The sequence below is a fragment of the Lepisosteus platostomus genome, chromosome 3 (assembly GCF_059453375.1).
Source record: "Lepisosteus platostomus isolate fLepPlt1 chromosome 3, fLepPlt1.hap1, whole genome shotgun sequence".
NCBI classification, from domain to species: domain Eukaryota; kingdom Metazoa; phylum Chordata; class Actinopteri; order Semionotiformes; family Lepisosteidae; genus Lepisosteus; species Lepisosteus platostomus.
In genome coordinates, this window is record NC_142613.1 from 46,182,013 (window position 1) to 46,204,144 (window position 22,132).

Here is a 22,132-nt window from a genome sequence, read left to right on the forward strand (position 1 = left end):
ACAGTAGGCTGACATTCAGGTCTCATGTCTTTGTGTAGCTGACCAAGCTGCCCAGAAGGGATCCAGTACCATCCCTGTATGATGACCAAATCCTGTAGGGTCTATGGGTGTGGCTGACACTGTCAAAGACACCTGCAAAGGAAATCCTATATCTACATCAGGCTGTAGGAAGAAAGATGTCAAAGTATGATAAGGATATTCATCTTCTTGAGGTGGTCGGGAATGACACATGTACAGTCAGCCCAAATATTATTGTCTTGTGAATTGAAGTAAACCTCATGATGGCAAGCAAGTGGCCGGCTGTTTTGAATATAAATGCTACCATGATATAAATCTGATAGATGCGGAGATTCGTTTTACCAGTTATGAGAATGCTGTCCTATGTCAGTCATTAAGAGCCATTAAGTGAAGCAAATAATGTGTTACCATTGACATTCCAGGCATCTGTAGCCACTGGACTAGATATTATCATTTATTTTTCTCCAGGTAAATGAAAATGTGAACCAAACATACAAAAAACATTAGCAATGATTTACTTGACAAAGCCTTAGGCCTGTTTATCAAGAAAATATGATTTGCTTATGCCCCTCACCTGTTTATGTTAATATGTCTTGAAAACAATTAGTATTGTGCATTCTTATGAACATTTTTCTTTTGTAATATAACCACTAATGTGTGAAACCAGTACTGACTCAATGATTTGTAATATTTTTCTAGCTAATAATATTCAGTGCTAAGAAACAGTTTGTGAATTTCCTAGTTTGGTCCATATTCATGTGATTCGTTTTTCATGAAAATATTCATAAAAGATAAAGATAAACCAATTAAATGCATGCATTGTTAAATGTAATTATGCAAAATATATTTGTTTAATTAACGAAATGATACAACAGTAAATATCCTTGTTTAAATATCTATATGAACTCCTAGAACTCCTAGACAAAACATTTCTTATTGTGGCCAAAAACTTAATCTTTCCACACATCTGTCAAGAGAACATTCTTCCAGGAGTCTTCTTGTCCTGGTGCTCTTTCACAAACTTGAGACGGATGGAAATGTTCTTTTTAGAATTTCTTCCTGGCTTTCCTTTAATGAAAAGCATTCCCATTCAGTCATTTCCTGATGGTTGAGGCACGAGCACTGATTTTAACCACCTGATTTTAACCTCTTGCCACTAATCTGTACGGTAAAAACAAAAACCCACAAACATTTTGACCATTTGATAGGACAGGGATGCCAAACTCAATTCACTTGTTACCCATTTAACCACCTAATTATAATCATCCTCTTAATTTTGCTAGGTAAACAAGGGGTTCACTTATTATTTCACATACACTGATACTTAATTATGGATTTCTTCTTAAATCATACACCATTGCTTTCTAAAAACATTGAATTGGTAAATATAATCCCTTTTGGTTATTTAAGAAAACTCTCTTAAGAATATACTGTAACGCATACGGCCTCCATTGCTTGCGAGAGCTGGCTTACCAGAGCGGTGACGTCACCGCCCTCCCCTGTAAAAGCAGGGGCCGCAGCCGCTGGGCTGCTGGGAGATCTCTTTTTAGCTCAAGAGGCTGGGTCCCTGTTGTATCATGGTAAGAAATTGTAATTCCCAAAGATATATTGGGAGTTCACAAATATGTTTTCTCAGCAATGTATATGTAATAATCATCGTGAAAGCAATTATTTACATACAAACATATTATGCTCATCAATGGAAATAAAATGGCATGGGGGCAGATTGAGTTTTTCAGGGTTCAGTGACTCCATAGACAAGGGATGGAAGAAGTGTTTTGTAAAGGGCTGATGTAGGTGCTGTGAAACAGAAATGTGCAGAAACATAAAACTGATCTCTAGAATTTTCTGTTTTTGCATATGATCTCTTGTGGCTTGATGTGTATTTGTACTTCATCTTGTATGTTAAGCATGTATTGCGAGAAGAAGCCATCTAGAAAAAATGAAGTGAAAAGTGTAATTTTGTAAAAATAATTCCTTTCTGTTGTCAGTTATAGTGTACAGTCCATGCCATGGACACTGAGTACTCCAAAACAGTCAAAGGGTCACATTTAAAATATTGTTCCTGCTGCTTTGTATGTTAGTTCCCTTACAGAGTACCGCTGAGCCATTCTTTCTAAAGGTTAGACAATATTAACTCGCTTTCATCCTCATAGCAGTATGTTACCAAAGTAGGGATCTGAAGTGGAGATATTATCCATTCATAGCATTATGCACATTATTTGAAGAGTGAATTGAATGACCTATTTCCAACTGTGGGTGCAGCAACCAAATTTAAAAACAACATGTCTTATTAGCTTTTCTATTTCCTAGAACACTACACTAAGTACTCTGTCAAAACATAGTCTCACAGTCATTTTCAGGTCATCTGCAGTTATAAGTAATACGAACTCAAATTCTAATATATATCTATGTTAGTAAAATGTACTTGTAACTGATACGCATGGATAAACCCGTCAGCAGCACGGAGGAGCATCAGGACTCATGGTGTCATGGTAATGCCACTCACCGGGAGAACACCACATCAGAGACTGAAGTACAGTACCAGATCATTTAAATGTTGTTTATAAATTGAGCTGTATGAACATGTAGCTCAGCTGTGTTTAAATACTGTATAAATGTACAGTATTTTTCATTCTTTACATGGCAGAGCAGGAAACAATAAAAGACAAAAATGCTTTAGGTTACAGATATCACTGTAATTTGGTCACAAAAAAGAATCTGAAACTCTGAAATCCTCTATTGGAATATTCAGTGCTACTTTGCTCACAAGCAGCCTCACATACAGTAGGTACTTTACATACACATTTAAAGTTTGTGACAGTGATAGGTTACACTTAAGGGCTGACTGATTGAAACCTTACCAAAATCATCCCACAAATTAATGTCAACAGATTATAATTTAATTCTAATGCAGGTTTTTAATAAATAGTGATAATAAAATACATTAAAAAAACATATTGTTTTTGTTGGGGGTAATGTTATCAATAGAACACTACAGTTATCTATATTAGAAAGAATGCTTTTCCTAAGTTACTGCATATCAATGGTTTAGATTCTGGCATAGTAATTGCACTAGTCAGGTTTGCAGATTATATAACATTAGAAGGATTATCAAACACTGTAGAAGCTGCAAAGTAAATTACAGAAGACATTCAAAAACTGAAAGACTCCATCAATCTACTATCAGGCAGATAGTCTATAAATGGAGAAAGTTCAAGACCACAGTCACTCTACCCTGAAGAGATCACCCTGCCAAAATGTCTCCAAGAACAAACTGGAAAATCACCAAGGGAGTTCCAAAGAACCAGAGGGGAATATCCAAGGAAGCCACTCTCACCTTGGCTAATATGACTGTTCATGACTCAGCCATCAGAAAATTACAGAAGAATGGTGTTGATGGAAGGCTAGCAAGGAGACAACCACTGCTCTTTAAAAAGTACATTGCTTCCAATTCTGAAGTTCGCCAGAACCTGAAGCAAGCTCTCCATGGAAGGCAGCCCCCAAATGTCAGTTTGAAGGATGTCTGCAGGGAAGAATAAACCAAAAATCTTCAGAACTAATTTGAGAGTCTGATCACCAGTTGCAGGGAATGTTTAGTTACACTCTCTGCTGCTCAAGGGAGTGACACAAATGACTCAATCTAAACGTGCTTTAACTTTGTCGCTCATGAAAATTGAATTTTACAGCATTTGAGGATAAATAAATGTTGAAAGAGCATCACGTTTTGTGTCATTTTGTTTCATCAGGCCAACATTTGGTATTATTTGGACATAAAGAGTTCACAAACTTTATCTCAATGAATACATACAATGAGAAACACTGAGCTTGAAGAAGTTACTTATGAAAAAGACTTATAGTGGGTGTTTATGTTAACATTTACAAATTGCATCTTGTACAGATCTTCTAGACAATGTGGAGAAGCTTTGAAAAGTAAAACAATATGATATATAGTTACTGTTTAAATCAAATTATGCTTTCGTAATATTATATACAGTAATACAATAATCAGATTACATTTAGAATAATGTGTACAATTTCCTTAATCGTGTTCCAGAAAAGATACTGCTGCTATGAGTCAGTCCATTTGAGAGCACCAAGATGTCCTACACTGACAGACTGAAGAAAATTTTTAGCTAGAAACCGAAAGAACTATGAGGGGAGTTAAAATTAGCCCATCGAAATCCTCAAATGCATTGTGAAATGTTTTTGAAACCAATACTCTGGGTTCTTTCAAGACGTAACTGGATGAGATTCTTGGATCATTTAGCACCTAACAGCCAAAAACCGTTTTGATGGACTGAATGACATCCTGTCCTGTGTAACATTTTTTTGTACTAAATATTATCCTCTCCTGTGTAATTTTTCTCATGTTCCATTTGATATCCTGTCTGTTATAACCTTTATGTTCTTGTGCTACTTTACAATAAAATACCCATTTGTACTAACAGATTTTAAGCCTCCAAAAAAAATCTAGAATATCTATATATTGGCTAACTTCCCAATGAAAAGTTTCTTTCTTTTTACTATTTAAATCAAGATTGAAAAGTTGCTTGTTCTCAGTGGAGAGGGTTATCTTTGAGAAGTTGAGAGGCTGAGGCCCCTTTCTATCCTCCCCCTTGGCTTCATTACTCTGCTCTCCTCCCCACTGATAGCTGGTGTGTGGTGAGCGTTCTGGCGGACTATGGCTGCCATCGCATCATCCAGGTGGGGCTGCACAATGGTGGTTGTGGAGGGGAGTCCCCATTACCTGTAAAGCGCTTTGAGTGGTGTCCAGAAAAGTGTAAGCAATTATTATTAATGGAGTTTATATAACGAAAGTTCGGGAGGGATGACCACAACCACGCTCAATCGTTCCCGGTTGTCAGTAAGCAGCAATCACTCCCTTCATCCTTCCTCCACCAAATGCTATAAATACCAATGCGATATCCCTCTCCCTCGCATGCAACTTTTGCATCCCACCTCCACCCCAACTCCACCTCTGCAGCGACCCCTTGGTTACCCTGCAGGGGGATCTTGGCCTCCTCGTCCTATGGCCAGGAGGCCGGCCCTCAGCCAGACAGGTTAAGCCAAATATCAGGTCCATAATACAGTGGTGTGAAAAAGTGTTTGCCCCCTTCCTGATTTCTTATTTTTTTGCATGTTTGTCACACTGAAATGTTTCAGATCATCAAACAAATTGAAATATTAGACAAAGATAAACACAAAATGCAGTTTTTAAATGAAGGTTTTTATTATTAAGGGAAAAAAAATCCAAACCTACTTGGCCCAAGTGTGCTTCAGCTTGAGGTCACGAACAGATGGCCGGACATTCTCCTTCAGGATTTTTTGGTAGACAGCAGAATTCATTCATCGTTCCATTTACCACAGCAAGTCTTCCAGGTCCTGAAGCAGCAAAACAGTCCCAGAACATCACACTACCACCACCATATTTTACTGTTGGTATGATGTTCCTTTTCTGAAATGCTGTGTTACTTTTACGCCAGATGTAATGGGACACACACCTTCTCAAAAGTTCAACTTTTGTCTCGTCAGTCCACAGAGTATTTTCCCAAAAGTCTTGGGGATCATCAAGATGTTTTCTGGCAAAACTGAGATGAGCCTTTATGTTCTTTTTGCTCAGCAGTGGTTTTCGTCTTGGAACTCTGCCATGCAGGCCATTTTTGCCCAGTCTCTTTCTTATGTTGGAGTCATGAACACTGACCTAACTGAGGCAAGTGAAGCCTGCAGTTCTTTGGATGTTGTTGTGGGGTTTTTTGTGACCTCTTGGATGAGTCGTCACTGCGCTCTTGGGGTAATTTTGGTCGGCCGGCCACTCCTGGGAAGGTTCACCACTGTTCCATGTTTTCACGATTTGTGGATAATGGCTCTCACTGTGGTTCGCTGGAGTCTCAAAGCTTTAGAAATGGCTTCATAACCTTTTCCAGACTGATAAATCTCAATTACTCTGTTTCTCATTTGTTCCTGAATTTCTTTGGATCGCAGCATGATGTCTAGCTTTTGAGGATCTTTTGGTCTACTTCACTTTGTCAGGCAGGTCCTATTTAAGTGATTTCTTGATTGAGAACAGGTGTGGCAGTAATCAGGCCTGGGTGTGGCTAGAGAAATTGAACTCAGCTTTCCAAAGATGTGATAAACCACAGTTGATTTATGTTTTAACAGGGGGGGGCAATCACTTTTTCACACAGGGCCATGTAGGTTTGGATTTTATTTCCCTTTAATAATAAAAGCCTTCATTTAAAAACTGCATTTTGTGTTTACTTGTGTTATCTTTGTCTAATATTTCAATTTGTTTGATGATCTGAAACATTTCAGTGTGACAAACATGCAAAAAAATAAGAAATCAGGAAGGGGGCAAACACTTTCACACCACTGTAGTTCGATCTTGGGCATTGTCATTTCTAGTGAATTATTATTACTTGTGTATCTTCGACTGTTGTTTTTTTCTATTGTGGCACAGTCAAACTGAGAGCTACTCTGAGGGCTGATTTAACCCACAGGCCGCTAATTGAAGAACATGGCTTTAGTGTTACTGTAACTGTGACAAAAAACTTGATAACTGAGAACTTTGAAGGGGGCTAAAGTGCTTAACTGGGGTGAGAATAACAGGCCTCATGTATCATCTCTCAAGAGAATGCAAATCCCCACAGCAGTCAACCAATCGTTTAGTGTAGTGAGCTTGAAGCTCATTTGTGTCAAGCAGCTTAAGTTTTTGGACGTGTTCCAGTGCCTGCAGTTTGAATCCTCGACCCAAACACACATTCACTGATGACAGCTCTCAGTACTCTGAGCACTGAATTGTGGATGAGAAGTGCCATAAGAGTAAAAATTAGTTGCAGAAGTAATATTACCTAGTGTAAAGTGCTTTAAGGGTTTCATTTGTTCAATTATAATGTATTGCACTTTTACATATAAACACAGTTACAAATTAAAACATTAGAATTTAGAAAAGATTAAAATGGAGAGAGAATTAAAAATATAGGGGAACAGGGCTGTATGGACAACTTTTGTAAGTAAAGCCACCGTCAAGACTGAGACAGGTGTTGAAGATGAACAGTATTATTTAGCTGTTCTTTGCAAATGAAATGCAAGATTTAAAAGGAAGTTCAGTCTTAACCAGTACCTGCAAAGTAAGCAAAGGTACTTCAGCCTGTCAGTCGAGAATATTCCCTTAAACCAGGGAATGGATCTGGTTACTCTTCTCTGGACCAATTCAAAGCAGCAACATTGTTTTAGAATGCAATGAACAAATATTTAAAATGAGCTCTTACTACTACATTGTACATTTTTAGCATCCTTTAATTTCAATTCTATACTACTACTACTATATATACTAACATTTTAGTTTTTCTTCTGCTGCTTCACATTGCCTAGGAGATGTTAATGTGTTAACATAGACACCTTAGCCTCTTGCAAAAACCCTGCATTAGTCTAAAATGAATATGATCTACCACGTGTTTGCCCAGTCTTGAATTCTTATTAGTCTTTTTGAATTTAATTTGCTGCTTCGGCAGTGTTGCTTATCCTCCTATTTTGGTATTTTCTACAAATTTGACTAGTTCACAAACTTTACCAGAATTTATATTATTGATTTAAATTAGGAAGGGTAGTGGACCACATCTGGATCTCTGTGGTGCTCCACTAATTACACTACACTATACAGTGGAGCACTGTGGTACTCCACTACATCGTATTATCCATTATCTATGCTCTCTGTTTTCTGTTAACACATTATCAGTTTATGTACTGTGTTGGATTTGTGCCAGATGTAATGCTTTGCCTTTTAAACTAAAAAGCTTCAGTTTCGCCTCGGCTGTCAACAAACCTTTTACCACATGTTTCACTTATGTGCTTTATTGCATACTTCATTTCAGCTGATGTTTTTAGTAATGGCTTTCTTCTTCACATTCTACTGTATAGGACAGCTTTGTCTGATGGATGTTATCATCTGAGCATTTTTCAAAGCCTCCACAATCCTAATGGTGGTATCCCTAATCCTCCTGTTTCCCCCTGTTCCCAGATGCTCTGTTTGCAGGGACATCCTGATTTAGGCAATATCTGGATATTACATAATGTTATTAAATATTACTAAGTATTACTCCTTAATGTTAGCTTCATCATGCTCAAAGGGTTATTCACTGTCTTTTCATATCTTCCTGTATCTTTCTACAACTTTATCCTTGAGCTTTGCGAGCTCCTTGATCTTGACCTTTATACAGTATATGCTAAGTCTTTGCATGGAATTCATAGTTTATTATTGCACACTGGCAGAGATCAGAGAGTTATGAATACATATGTCATCAACATATTTTAACTTGTTTCACCTACTGTATGGTAGGATTCATTTTGAGATTTGATTAAAAAATCACTTTAATAACTGTGTATACATAATTTGTAATTCATCAAAACAGGACATCACTGGATGGGAGAGTATAGTTTTGGAAGCCACTGTATATATGATCATACCAGAAATCACCAATACCATACCAGCTGGATAAATCCAGAGATTCCCTGTCACAGAGCATTCCCAAAACATATGCAAATTGCTGCCACACTCACCTGTAGTACATTTCAGAGTCGTACCCAAACCACTGTGATTTTTAAGGAGATGTTGCAAATCAAACACTAGGTCACTTGTCCCTCCAAATCAACCTAGTTATAATGGAAGTAATATATTTTTGATTGTTGGAAATGAAATTTGAAGAGAAGCAGATTAAAAAATGATACAAGGAGGATTTTAAGATGTAATGCACCCTGTAAAAAATGAACATATGAAATTAAATATAGTCAGATCTGCTTTGATTTGTTAGGAATGTGTACAACACTTTTTTTTGGTTATTGTGTTATATTTGGAATGAGATTTTATTAAGGTAACAGACGCATATAAAAGTCTCAGATCCAACAAATCCTATTAAACAAGAAGCAATTTAAGTTTAGCAACAGTTTTATTTTTATTCTATGACCTATTGATACTTTTGTCACTCAGTCACTTGCAGCTTAAACTCATATTTTAGGATCTATGAGACAAAAGTCTCTTAAATTATTCTTTAATATTTTCTTTATCTTATTTTTTTGTTGAATGTCAAATTGGTGGCTGGTTGCTTTGTTACTATATATTGTAACAAATAGGGGTTTATGATAATAGAGAATCCCAGAAATAGACAAAGGGGTTAATCAATAATTAAAATAAATAAAGATATTCCGCAAATTGTAAAGATTTTTCTAAGAATAAACCCAACCAAGTTATTGGTATAATAAGAGGCACCTGAGTTCTTGGTTTTGTCACACACCTTTGGTGAAAAGGGTAATACATTAGCCACACAAGATTAAATATTGATTAATAATAACACACAACACACCAGACCAAGACCACCCAGAAAGCCCCAGATTGCTAGCAAACATTCAAATTCTATATTCTATAACAGACCCCAAAATAGAGATAAACCTGCTTTATGCACCAAACAGAATACAACCTAGAATTAAATCTGTCTATACAGTATATCATCTCAGATGCTTCAAAATGAATGGGAACCTATCTCCTGATTGTAAAAATGCATCCACTAACCAGGACAGTTTTTAACCCTGGGATTCTCTATACAGGAAATCAGAGTTTCCTAAAAACAACAGAATGGCAAGCTCTCTTAACAAGCTTCAAATACTTAACTAGACTGGTCTTAAAGGCTGGTTGGAACAAGGACCTCCCACCTGGCACTGTCTCTTATTTCTCCTTTATCTTTCTCCTTCTGTGTCCCTCTCTCTTTCTCCCTACATCTCTGTTTTATCCTCTGGTCCTCAACTTTTTCGTGATCCTTAATCTTTTACCCAGAACTTAATTAACCAAGATAAACCAAAAGATTCATAGCATTGTAATACTGCTTCACTACTTTCAGTAGAAGCACTCATTTCAATTTCATCTGTTAGTGAATAGCCTACTGGAGACATTAAACATGCTCATAGAAAAGCCGTGTCTTATATACTAGGAAATTAGCTTTAATGCTGGTGAGGTTTTTTATTTCATCTTTAAATTAGTTGAGAGTTTTGCCTTATTATGCTTTAGTTCATTTTCTTAGAGTTTAAATTCAGTTTGTAATGGAAAAATCTGAATAAAAAAAAGTGTTTTTTTTATTCAAAGGAATGTCATGTTTCTACTCTTGGAACAGCAGAAACATCAATCTCCAAATACATTTGAAATTCTGCAGAGTAAGACAGGTTGCATTAGTGTGGCAATGGGTCTATAGCACATGACATGAAGTACATAAATAGGAAAACTGAGACTGTACTGATAATTTCATAACTTCATTAAAAGCCAGAAAAACACTATTTTAGTTGTATGGTAAATAACATCATCCAAGAATGAAATGTTTTGCGAACGTTTGAGCATGTATAATACGTTTTGGTTTAACCTGCTTGGTTAAGGGGTAGCTTCCTGGCCATAGGATGAGGAGGCTCGACTCCCATTCAGAGAGAAGTATTGTACGTACTGTACAAAGGTGGTGATGGGGTGGGGTGGGATGAATGCAAAAAAATGTGAGAAGAGGTGTGTGCAAGAGTTACAGTTTATAGTGAAAGTAGGTAATGATTTCAATATTAAACAGCTGGGTGAGACTGGCTTATCTGTTGTTATGTCTCCCAAACTGTACTTCAGTTAAGAACTTCCATTTAGAAAGTACTGTATTGTAACTGACAGTGATTGGTGGTAATTACAGTATATTGTGCAGCAAAGTGAACGGATACTTCTCTCCCTTTTTGACTCCTTGATTACAAGCTGAAGGAAAAATCACATTGGCAGCGTGCAAAAGTGACATAGTGTGTGGTACTTTACATTATCACCATTCAGTACACATTATACTAATCATGTTCTCCTTCTGTGTGGCACAATAGGATACTGTCATTTTTATTGTAACCTTAGTGATTTCTGTTATTTAATGTAATTTAAAGATATAACCTTATGACATTCTTGTCCAGTTGTGATTAATGTTTTACTTAGAAAGATGTCATATTGAAAAAAGATTATTTTCTGGGTTGCACATACGGTACTGTAAACTGAAAATGCACTTAATTTATTACATATGATTTGAGATGTCAAAAATTTAAAATTTAAAAAATGCTTAATTCATCCAAATGGAAAATGTCTGACCATTCACACAATGCTCACAAAAAGAAAATGGATATTCAGCTAATGTTTTTAACCTCACCTAGAATGTAGGGTGAACATGATTTTGTGGAAAGTTAGGTCTGATGGATCTAATCTATCTAAAGGGATCTAATTGGTAAAGTTACAGTGGAGAATAACATAGAATTGCATTGATATATACAGTAGGCTATACTTTACATCAAAATGTCATTTAAATGAGGCCAATAGTATCAATTTAATTAAAATAATGATTTAGTATAAATATGGAGCTGGGATGCAGTGCGTACTAGCCTTCATTAGCAATGTTTGCCATGTGATATTTTGTTCTCTGAAGCCATGCATCATCAAACAGCTGTGGCATCACTATATGTAAAGTAACTTTCTAATTTCTTACAGCTGATCACAGTGTATCTAATACATGTTATTGCCTTTTAATATACTTACTATACTATATGTTTTTGATGACTTTTTGTGTCCTCTGTGCATTTTTTGTTGCCCTGTCCTCATGCTGTATAATTGGACACTCAAGACATTGTGTTCGTCTGTCAACCTTTCATCAATACAAAATTCTGGATGCTTTGTTGCCTGTGATAATAAGGGATCAAAGCGATCAATTCGTTACCTGGATTGGGTTTTGCACCTAAACTCTTTGACACAGTTGGTGAATGTAATCAATGCAGTAAAACAGGTCTTGCAAGGAAAGACGAATTGCGGCGTAAGGAAAGATGTATGAAAGCTGACTCAATGCTTTTGTTTCACAGATTCCATTGTGATTGGCTTCTGGGTTGGCTTGGCAGTTTTTGTCATCTTCATGTTTTTCGTCCTGACACTGCTGACGAAGACAGGTGCACCACATCCAGAGTAAGTCCCTGAATTCAGAGTCCTTGAAGGTCCTTTCCGTTGTCTGTCATTGTGAAAATCAATAATAATCAGATAAGGCAGCCAAGAACCAATCCCCATGTACAAAGATGGCTTGATCAGGAGGCTGGTGCCGTGTTTTCACAGAAAACAAACCCAAGAAAGAAGGAAGAACAACAATCAATAAAATCAACAAGATGTTAATCACCGGCAGTGTGAGGCAGAAAAGATTTAATCATACAGCTGAAAATGCCTTCGAATGAAAAGGCGAGTAGTTTCAGCTCACTCTGCAGATTTTTCCAGTCATTAGCTAAAGAAAATTGAAATGAGTTACGTCCAAAGTCACTAGTTACTATCTAAAGCAGCAATTTGATTAAAGCACTACTGTTAAGTTGCAAGATGCTGAGTATGAACATTTTATGAGTTTTAAATTTTAAAGCCCTGTCTAACCAAATGTCTTGATGTTTATAAATTGTGAATTGACCTTTGCCTTACTTCAAATCATTTTTGTAAGTGCAGGTTTTAATTAGTTTTATTGAATAGCAGGAATGTAGTCTTATCTTAGTTTAGCAAAAAGCACAGCTCACAAAAACCCTGTGAAATTTTATCCAAACCATGGTCAGGTTGAACATAAGATGGTTTCATCAGTATTGTTGTGTATTTGAAGTTCTTGCTGCCCAAGCTATATTGTTAAAAGATTAAATAAAGAGTAGGGCCCAAGAAGCACTTCTTGTACCTGTCAGAAGTTCTGAAACAAATCTCTCCGATTTTACACATTGTTAACAATGTAATGAGTACTGTAATGATATTACATTAAGTAATGATATAATCTGTACTTAGAAAAAAAGAAGCCATACTTCATGTAAGCTAATATATCATATTTAGGGCTGCAGATGGGGCCCTGGGTTCAATTCTGGACCTAAGCGGTTAGAAGATGGATGGATATTATATAATTATAAAATATACAAATTTAAAATAATGTTAGATGAAACGTATAATGAGGTAGATAAAATGTTGATGTTTATAAAGTGCTACCCTAAGGTATTCAGAGCCCACCTAGACTTAAAACTTGCAAACACATTGGCCCTCCAGGACTGAATGTGTGGCTGTAGGTTTTCAGTAATTCTTTGTCCCTTTGGACAAAAGACTTCCAGTGTTGCTGGAATTTCAGTAGTTTTATGAGTGGGTCAGCAGAATGGATATGAGATTAACAGCACATTTTATTGCAATAAATGGTTAATACAGTGTGACCAGCGTCTTTACTTTATGTTGTATACTATGTACAATAGATTATGACATATTTTATTACTTTTGCACAGCTCAGCTTGTATTTCTGAACATCTCTGAAACTTGATTGCATCAATGCACAATGTTTTGTTTTACAGTATATTCTCATTTACTACTAATTGCTAATACTATCAGTTGTGAGGCAGGTGGACAGTTCTATAGAGCAGTGAGATTTGTTGCTAATTCTAGAATTTTAATTTAGATGCATTTAATAACATTGTCACATATTAATCAATATAGCAAGTTCTCTTAAAAAAGACAAACTACTCAGTTCCATTTACCATACAGGTGACTCTTCCAGGGATGATTCAACTCTCCTGAAATAAATGATTCACTGGGATAGGTGTCAGGTCTAGTAAGTAATGACAATATGAAGTGCACAAAAGAAGTGCTAGCCATGTTTAGCTGTGAGTTTAAGAGTGCTCTTTTAACATTTATTTTAGTACAAATCGTCTGTCCTCTCACTAACATTCATTATTAAATAAGGGCTTTGCACCCCCGAATTAGTGTTTTTAAAGGTCAGGTTCTGGTAACCATGTCAACTAATGGATATGTCGTAAGAACAACAGCGACAAGTACACTTTTATATGGGTAAAGAACAAAGATGTAAATCTTTAATGTGTACTTGATTCATGGTCGTGTTTTATATGTCCTGCCTTGTGTGTTTTTAAGGGCCATATTTTGAGTGGTCTTATGGCTGTATTTAAAAATCGAATTATTTGTCTTTCTCTGCCCATTATGTTTTGTAAGAAACTGCATTACATTGTTAAAAATCCATTTGAAGTATTTAAAATCCGTCTACTTACATCCTTCAGGAGAGTTGCATTTGTAATTTGCAGTTTAGCAGGGATAATGTTTTTCAGTTCTATATGTCGTGTCATTATATGCAACTGTTCATTTTAGACTTTCAGTAATCTCACATTAGGTTTACTTATTTTTGCACTGGCCGAACACTAAATATCATATTTCTTCTCCCAAAGGAAAAAAAATACTGGAGCATAGTCTATATGCCAAAACAATGAAATCATTTATGGGCAATATTTTGGAAATATTGGGCATTTATTTACAAGTAATTGAAGTGATTTAGAGAACTACTGCTTAGTTGTTTTACTGTACAGTAATTGGTTTAGATATGCTACACATCATTGTCATATGCTTAGCAATCCTTATCTCTTAATTATGGTGTATTATTTGGCTAGCGGTCACACTAATGTCCTATGACCCTGAGATGCTGGATAAAGAAGTTAGAAAATGGATGGATGGGCTAGCTGTCATGAAGATACCGTGTGCTTTGTGTCCTAATGAAGACATGACCTACAGTCAAGGTTTCTTCATGCCGCTATGTTATTTCTGTGGCATTTTAAAGTTAATGCATATAAATGTAGTGGAGAGGTTCATATTAACTTCAAAAGATGACTGATAACGAGAGGAGATCTTTGCTTAACTATGTAAAACTTTAGTCCAATTGTCAAATATAATTTAGAGAAATATCTAAAAGATACACTGTTCTTCACTAGGAATAACAACACCCAGGAATTAAGCATACTGAAAGGCTTATAGAGTGTTTGGCTCAGGCCAAAGGTCAGGGAGGTTGGGACCCCCCATGCAGAGTGAGGAGTAACCAAGGGGCAGCTGTAAGTGTGGAAATGGGGTACAACTGGGATGCACAAAATGGATATGAGGGAGAGAAGGGTACATGTTGTATTTATAATGTTTAAGTGAGGAGATGACGTCAGGAGTGATTACGAATTACTGACAGCTGAGGTTGATTGAACTGGCTGTTGTCATCCCTCCTGAGCATTCATTATAAAGTTAATTCTAACACCAGCTGAAATGCAGTAATGTTTTGACAAAAATAAAACAATATTAGCAAAAAGGCCCAAAGCAAGTTTCTTCTCTGAATATTTCTCCATATAATCATTTTACTGAATTATTTTATGCAATGAACGATGATAGGGAATAACCCTTTCTATTGCATTGGCTTACACTAGGTGTTAACACTAGGTGTTAATATAATTGTGTACTGAATAATTGAATTTTAAATGTGTACCTCATTGTATTGTTTTATTGCATTGCTTTAGTGCAAATAACAGGTAGTACTTAAAATATACAAGGCTTGCAAAAGGTTGAAGATATGAAAGATAGACTTATACATATGAAGTGTGAGTTACAGTCCTCCCATTCCTGACTCCAACTAATAAAGTTCACTAAAGCCTATAGTTTTTAGTTTAGAAAGAAAAAAATGTCTTTCTTCTTTTTTCATATTTCTATATAATATAATGTTTTACACATTCCATCCTCCTAGTAGTCTGGAGAATTTTTCGTTTTTGTCAACAAAGAACTGGAAACAGAGTTGCTGCTGCTAAAGGTGCTACAACCCCACTGGAAATCTGACACATTGTAAGTGGGCCTCTGTTTGCCAGGGATGTCCAATCCTGGTCCCGCAGGGCAGGTGTATTTGCAGCTTTTCATTTGTCTCTTGAAATCAGCAGCAGCTGAAAAGCTGGAAAAACGGATAAGTTGTTTTGATTAAGTCAATGATGTGTTGGAACAAAAACCTGCCGACACACAGGCCCTCAGGACCTGGACACCTTAGCAGTAAACATTTCTCATGACACAACTGAAATTTGAAGAATTCTGAAATCGCGGCCAAGTGCAAAATATTTTCTACTCTCCCAGCCCCCTCAAAATGAGTGCTTCTCATCCCTGGTCCTGTTAGACCACTCTACTTTCTGGTTTTTATACCAATTCCTAATCAGGGGCTAATGGATTTGAATTTTCTATTTGAGATTTCGTTAAACGAGCTTTCTCTTAAAAAGTCAAATTGCATTTGCGATTGCTGTGGTACCTGTAACAGGTTGTGAATTTCATACAAATGTGTTTGATTCGTTGTCATTTCTACCTATTTCTGTTCATCTCAAATTGACCACCGATTAAAAAGTATTCAGGCAGAAATAACGGTGAGCAAACGAGCAAATGAAGCTGCTTACATTTCTGAGAGGTACATTACCCTTGAAGTAGGATACTTTTTGAAACTCAGGACTGAGTGCAGAACAAAAACTTACCAAAACTCTTAACAAGCAAGCGGATCAATTAAAGTCATCAGTTATCACTTGAGTTTCTGAGCATAGCTGGAACAAAACGATTTACTGTAGGTATCTCCCTGGGCCAAGACTGAGAATCACTGCTCTATATACCACTGCATTGTCTGTGTTCGAAGTGGAATTGATGTTTAGAGACCATTAGGAACCAGACTGATATTTCACAGTAGGAATGCTGCTCAAAACAGTTTTCATGATAGGCACATTTACAAATGTATTCATCATTTACAATTATACATAAAAAAGCAGTTTATATGAAATCCAACCGAGAAACGGAGATAAAAGTTTAAATTGTTCCAAACCACTCTTAACTGCCTTTTCTTTCTGATTTCATTCTTTTATTATTGCCCTCTTAGCTTGGTATTGTCCCATTGTTTTACAGTATTCATATGGTATTCATATATTTATATATATATATATTAATATATTCAATATTCATATTAATAATAATAAATGCCAGGACAGATTCTCCTATATTGCAGTTGCTCTAGTTATAATATCTAATGACCAGTGACTGTTACATTATTTAATCCATAACTTACAGTAGTAAAACTACTGTAGACCTTTCTAGTCTAGTCGAGGTGGTAGGGCTGTAAAGAGTGAAAAGACTGTTAACCCTTTGGGGGGCTTGCAATGAGCAGGAGAGGTGAGGAATGAGAGCTATACCATACAGTAAGTCCTGGAGAAAGTGGTCAGAGCTGTAGTAAGTCAACGAAGCAGGGGTAATGGCGGACACAGCTGAGGAGGATGAAATAATCAACAAAACCTGGTGAAAGATTAAGAATTACAGTGAGGATGACAAAACATCTGGTTTTCATACTTCCTGTTCTGTATAATATTGCAGTTTGATTTTTGTAATATGCTCACACCTGAAGAAGGCTCCACAGCCGAAACGTTTTTCAGCATGGAATTAACCTATTACTTGTTGCTTTGCAGCCTATGCATGCTGAAGCAACCTACCCACCTAAACGTGCTCATATTAATTCTAATAAAGGAGATCAGGACTGCCAGCAGGTAGTGACTTATTGAGAGAAAGTCGATACATTTTTGTGGTGTGTGGAAAGAAACCATTTTTATAACCTTTTTAGACATGCAGATCACGTATTAAATGTAAAAAATGTGAACCTTACATCAAGAAAAGGGATGTCTGGTCTTGTTCCCTGGTCTTGGCAAGACCAGTGTGTATATATGTTTTCATTTAAAATTGTATCTCTTCCTATTATTGGCTTAATTGAATCACTTTACCAGCTCCTACAAGCTCTTCAGGTGCTAATAATTTAAAAAGACCAGGACAATGTTTTAAAGACTCATAGCCCTCCAAGCCCAGGATCAGACACCCCTGATCTAGAAGGACATCATTAGCATCTTAGAAGCAAGATTTGAGTTAAGGAAGCTAAACTACTTATTCATACGTTAGGGGAAACTGAGATCTACATTGCAAAAGATGGTAGGTGGAAAGAAACCATTTTTATAACCTTTTTAGACATGCAGATCACGTATTAAATGTAAAAAATGTGAACCTTACATCAAGAAAAGGGATGTCTGGTCTTGTTCCCTGGTCTTGGCAAGACCAGTGTGTATATATGTTTTCATTTAAAATTGTATCTCTTCCTATTATTGGCTTAATTGAATCACTTTACCAGCTCCTACAAGCTCTTCAGGTGCTAATAATTTAAAAAGACCAGGACAATGTTTTAAAGACTCATAGCCCTCCAAGCCCAGGATCAGACACCCCTGATCTAGAAGGACATCATTAGCATCTTAGAAGCAAGATTTGAGTTAAGGAAGCTAAACTACTTATTCATACGTTAGGGGAAACTGAGATCTACATTGCAAAAGATGGTAGGTTAGACAAAGTGTAGGTTTGTGTCTGAAAACACATTCCTCAGAAAGCAAAAGAGACTGACCGGCCATCCTCAGTCACCTCACCAGCTGGAGGACGTCAATTGGTTGGGTGGTATTTGAAACATTCACAAACATTTGATCTCTGGAGCAGAGATATCAGATTCTCTGGGCTGTACTGTATCACAGAGTAAAGGGAAGGAAACTGTTAGATGTGAGATTTGTTTTGATTTGATGTTGTCCGGATGTGTAATTGGATTGTTAGAAGGTTGTTTTTTTGTGTGTGTTTTGATTTTAAATCATGACAACATTAGTGTTGTGGATTCAGCAAAGGGAATTCTCCTAATTGGTGTCAATGTGGGTTTTCTTATGGACAGAACTCTTGTTCCTGTCCTTGTTGTTGCTGAACCTTGTTCCTTGAGGTAAGGAAATGCCTTGATTTTAAATGCACTCCCACTTTTCCATGAACATTTTTTGGTTCATGTTTCAGTGTTCATTTTGAAGAAATCTTCTGGTTTGACATTGTCAATGCCTTTGTGGATTTTAATACTATGAATTTTCCTCATAATCTCCATTCATTTCCCTAAGTTTGTCAGTGTAGTAAATTCCCATGTGTCCCAGAATGCACCTGGTTTCTCTTCTCTGTATAGTTTAAGAGCAACGATATCTTTTATATAACACGATGACCAAAATTGAATACAATATACTAAATCAGGCTTGAGTAGTCTGCTATACAATTTTAACAAAAAATCCCTTGATTTCAATTATGCTTTTAATTGCTCACCCACATTATCTTCAAGATGTAAATTATGCTTTTCATAAATAGCCTACTTCCCATTTTGTATTAATAGTTTACAAATTTACTACCTACGCTTGTCAGCATCAAACATAGTCTGCCAAGAGTTTGCACAGTCTTGAGTTTTTATCTAAATTTTTAGAATTAAATTTTCCGTTTCTACAGTGTTTCAATTTTTAATCCTCCTTATTTGGTTTCCTCTGCCAACTTAATTTACTAACTATACTGAAATCTAAATCTCTTAAATAAATTAAAAAGAGCAGTACAGATCCCTGCTCTACCCCACTTATTCTATACCAGTTTGAGTATTCACTCCTTATTTGAACTCTTTGTTTTTTTATATAATAACTAATTCTTAATGCAGACATTTGTTTCCCTGAACGCCTGTTGTCTGCAATTTGAGAATTAATTGTTTATGAGGTTTATGAGAATTGTTGTGGGACATAATTAGGAATAACAAAACACACTGATATATGCCGCTGTGTGTACACAGGGAAGAATGATTTTAATGAATAGAAGTGTTCAGCAAAGTATTCCCACTTTATCAATAAAGGCAACAATTTATGCCTCAGTTCATCTTCAAATGTACATTTTTGTCCAGATATGCCCACGATTTTGAAAGTAAGCATGCAAAATACAGATAGAAGGAAATTAACAATTGGTCCTTGAAAATTGTTTTGAAACTTCACAGCCTAATTCTAATGTACTATGACACAATACTTGAATCATATATCAAGAGCACTTCTGACAAGATTTTTGACACAAATGTGCTGACCTCCATTAGGAAGCCAAACATCAATTATAAGTCTATTTCCTGAAAATATGTTCCAATTTAACAATTATCATATTGCTTTTAGAAGGACTGAGGGACTGAATCATAGGGTGTTAGACTGTGCTGTGTGCTCAATATTAGACATTATTTTGAGTAGTTTCCTTCGAACCCTTGGCCTTTGTACACAAAACAGTGTGTGAAAGCTGAATCTATAAAACTATATGTGAATATAATCTATAATACTTGATTGCAAACCATGATAAGCTTGCGACACAATAGTAAATATACACATATCCTGTAAATTGGCATTCCATGGTGCTGTGAACTCTCCCTTAAAAAGCATTTTTAATGCTGATAATAAAGTAATAATGTATGCTCCACGTTTATATTAATAAAACAACTCTAATTATAATAATATAAAATTTATATAGCACTTTTCTACTCAAAGGCTTTTCAGGTAATGGGGACTCCCCTCCACCACCACCAGTGTGCAGCATCCACCTGGATGATGTGATGGCAACCATGGTGCACCAGTCTGCTCCCCACACACCAGCTATCAGTGGGGAGGAGAACAGAGTCATGAAGCCAACTCATAGCTGGGGATTATTAGGAGGCCACGACTGATAAAAGACCAATTGGAAATTAGACCAGGACGCTGGGGTTACACCCCTACTCTTCGAGAAATGCCCTGAGATTTTTAATGACCACAGAGAGTCAGGACCTCAGTTTTACAGTATGTCTTATTTGGAAGATGGCACCTTTTTACAGTATAGTGTATATCACTATACTGGGGCATTAGGACCCACATAGACCACGGGGTGAGTGCCCCCTGCTGGCCCCACTAACACCTCTTCCAGCAGCAACCTTAGTTTTTCCCAGGAGGTCTCCCATCCAGGTACTGACCAGGCTCACACCTGCTGAGCTTCAGTGGGCTGCCAGTTGTGAGTTGCAGGGTGAGATAGCTGCCAGTTTGTTTATAATATTAGATGTTAGTAACATCTCAAAGGTTGTCTTGTGTAACATCTTGATGTAAAATTCTTTGGTCCTAGACAGCTGAGCACATTTGATTAAAAAGGTAGTCCTTTAGGTGCCTTATTTTGATTTAAAAGTATTTTTAATGCCCCCCTTCAACTATGTGTGGTGCAGAATGACCATCCCTCCCTCAGCCAGGTGTGTGCTGCAACTTCAGTTGAAGTTGAAGTGGGCAGCCCGAATACAGTGTATGTGAAGCACTTTGAGATCCTCGTAGAAAACTACTATGCAAATGCCTTTCTGCCCCAGGCTGCAGTTACAGATGTGGGTCTTTGCGAATGGTGACCCCATTTTGGATATAGTCAGAAGCCAGAAGGTAAGCCTGTATGCTGAATTGGGAAACTAGTGCTTTGAGCACATGGAAAAACCTGGTCGACAACCCCATGGATTAATTAAACAGCAACAGTGTCTGAGAATGAGAATGACAAAAAGTGTGTTTTAAAAAGCGAGTAAAAAAAATACAAATTTGAATTTTACAATTTTGCCAGTAAAACTGACTACATTCTCAGCGAAATGGTAGAAGAATATAAATCAATGCTAATATTCTCAAAAAAGTCAAGCCTTTTGACCACTGAGGTGTTATGAGATTGTAAGAACTTTAAAAAACTTTAAGACAAAGATGCAACAGAGTATAAAGGTGTCAAAATTTGAAATCATTAAAATCATTTGTGAATTGGAGAAATTGTTCGCCGATAGCTTATAAACGAAATAATCCTATTAGCAGCTCAGACTGACAACATTTTACCTCTGACAAGAAAATCAATCTGAGTTTCTCAAATGATCATTGACATTGAACAGTTACTGTTGGTATAAGACACTGCATTGATCAATACCTCCTCCCGGTTCTGGTTCTTACACTGTGAATGTTGTGAGGGAAATGCAGCCGATCTGGAGCTGCAAGGACTGCTGATTTTGTTTTGGTACAGTCAAGAGGAGGCCAGTTAGCAAATTTCGCTTCTTTCGATTTCTGTTGTCCATCAGGGTGGAATAGTGGTTCGGGCTCTTAATCAGTCCCTGATGGGAAACAGCTGTTATATCCTTGAGCAAGGTACTTTATTGGAATGATTTCAGTAAAGTGCTCTGCTGTATAAATGGGTATAAACGTAAGCTGCTTCGTCTCGGCACAATAAATTATTAATTGAGTCAAGAACTCCTGCTTGTTAAAGGATTTGAATCAAACTTGCACTCAAGTAAATGGAAGCCCTGCATGGGACTGTGTTAAGAAAATGTTGTGTATTCGTTTAAAATAGTAAAACCAATAGAATGTAGAGGCAGCTGTTGTACCCACTGAC

General features: G+C 36.6%; 1 protein-coding gene across 2 annotated transcripts in view; it reads left to right on the forward strand.

Annotated features, from left to right (window-relative positions):
• mrap2a (melanocortin 2 receptor accessory protein 2a) overlaps positions 1–22,132 on the forward strand; it is a 31,450-nt gene that overhangs the window by 3,368 nt on the left and 5,950 nt on the right. The window contains exons 3-4 of one of the 2 annotated variants that reach the window (XM_088625738.1): positions 11,914–12,013; positions 21,090–21,156. In XM_088625738.1, the coding sequence (XP_088481864.1) occupies positions 11,914–12,013; positions 21,090–21,156 (167 nt within the window). The remainder of the gene's footprint in view (positions 1–11,913; positions 12,014–21,089; positions 21,157–22,132) is intronic. The other variant, XM_088625737.1, reaches the window with a different exon arrangement.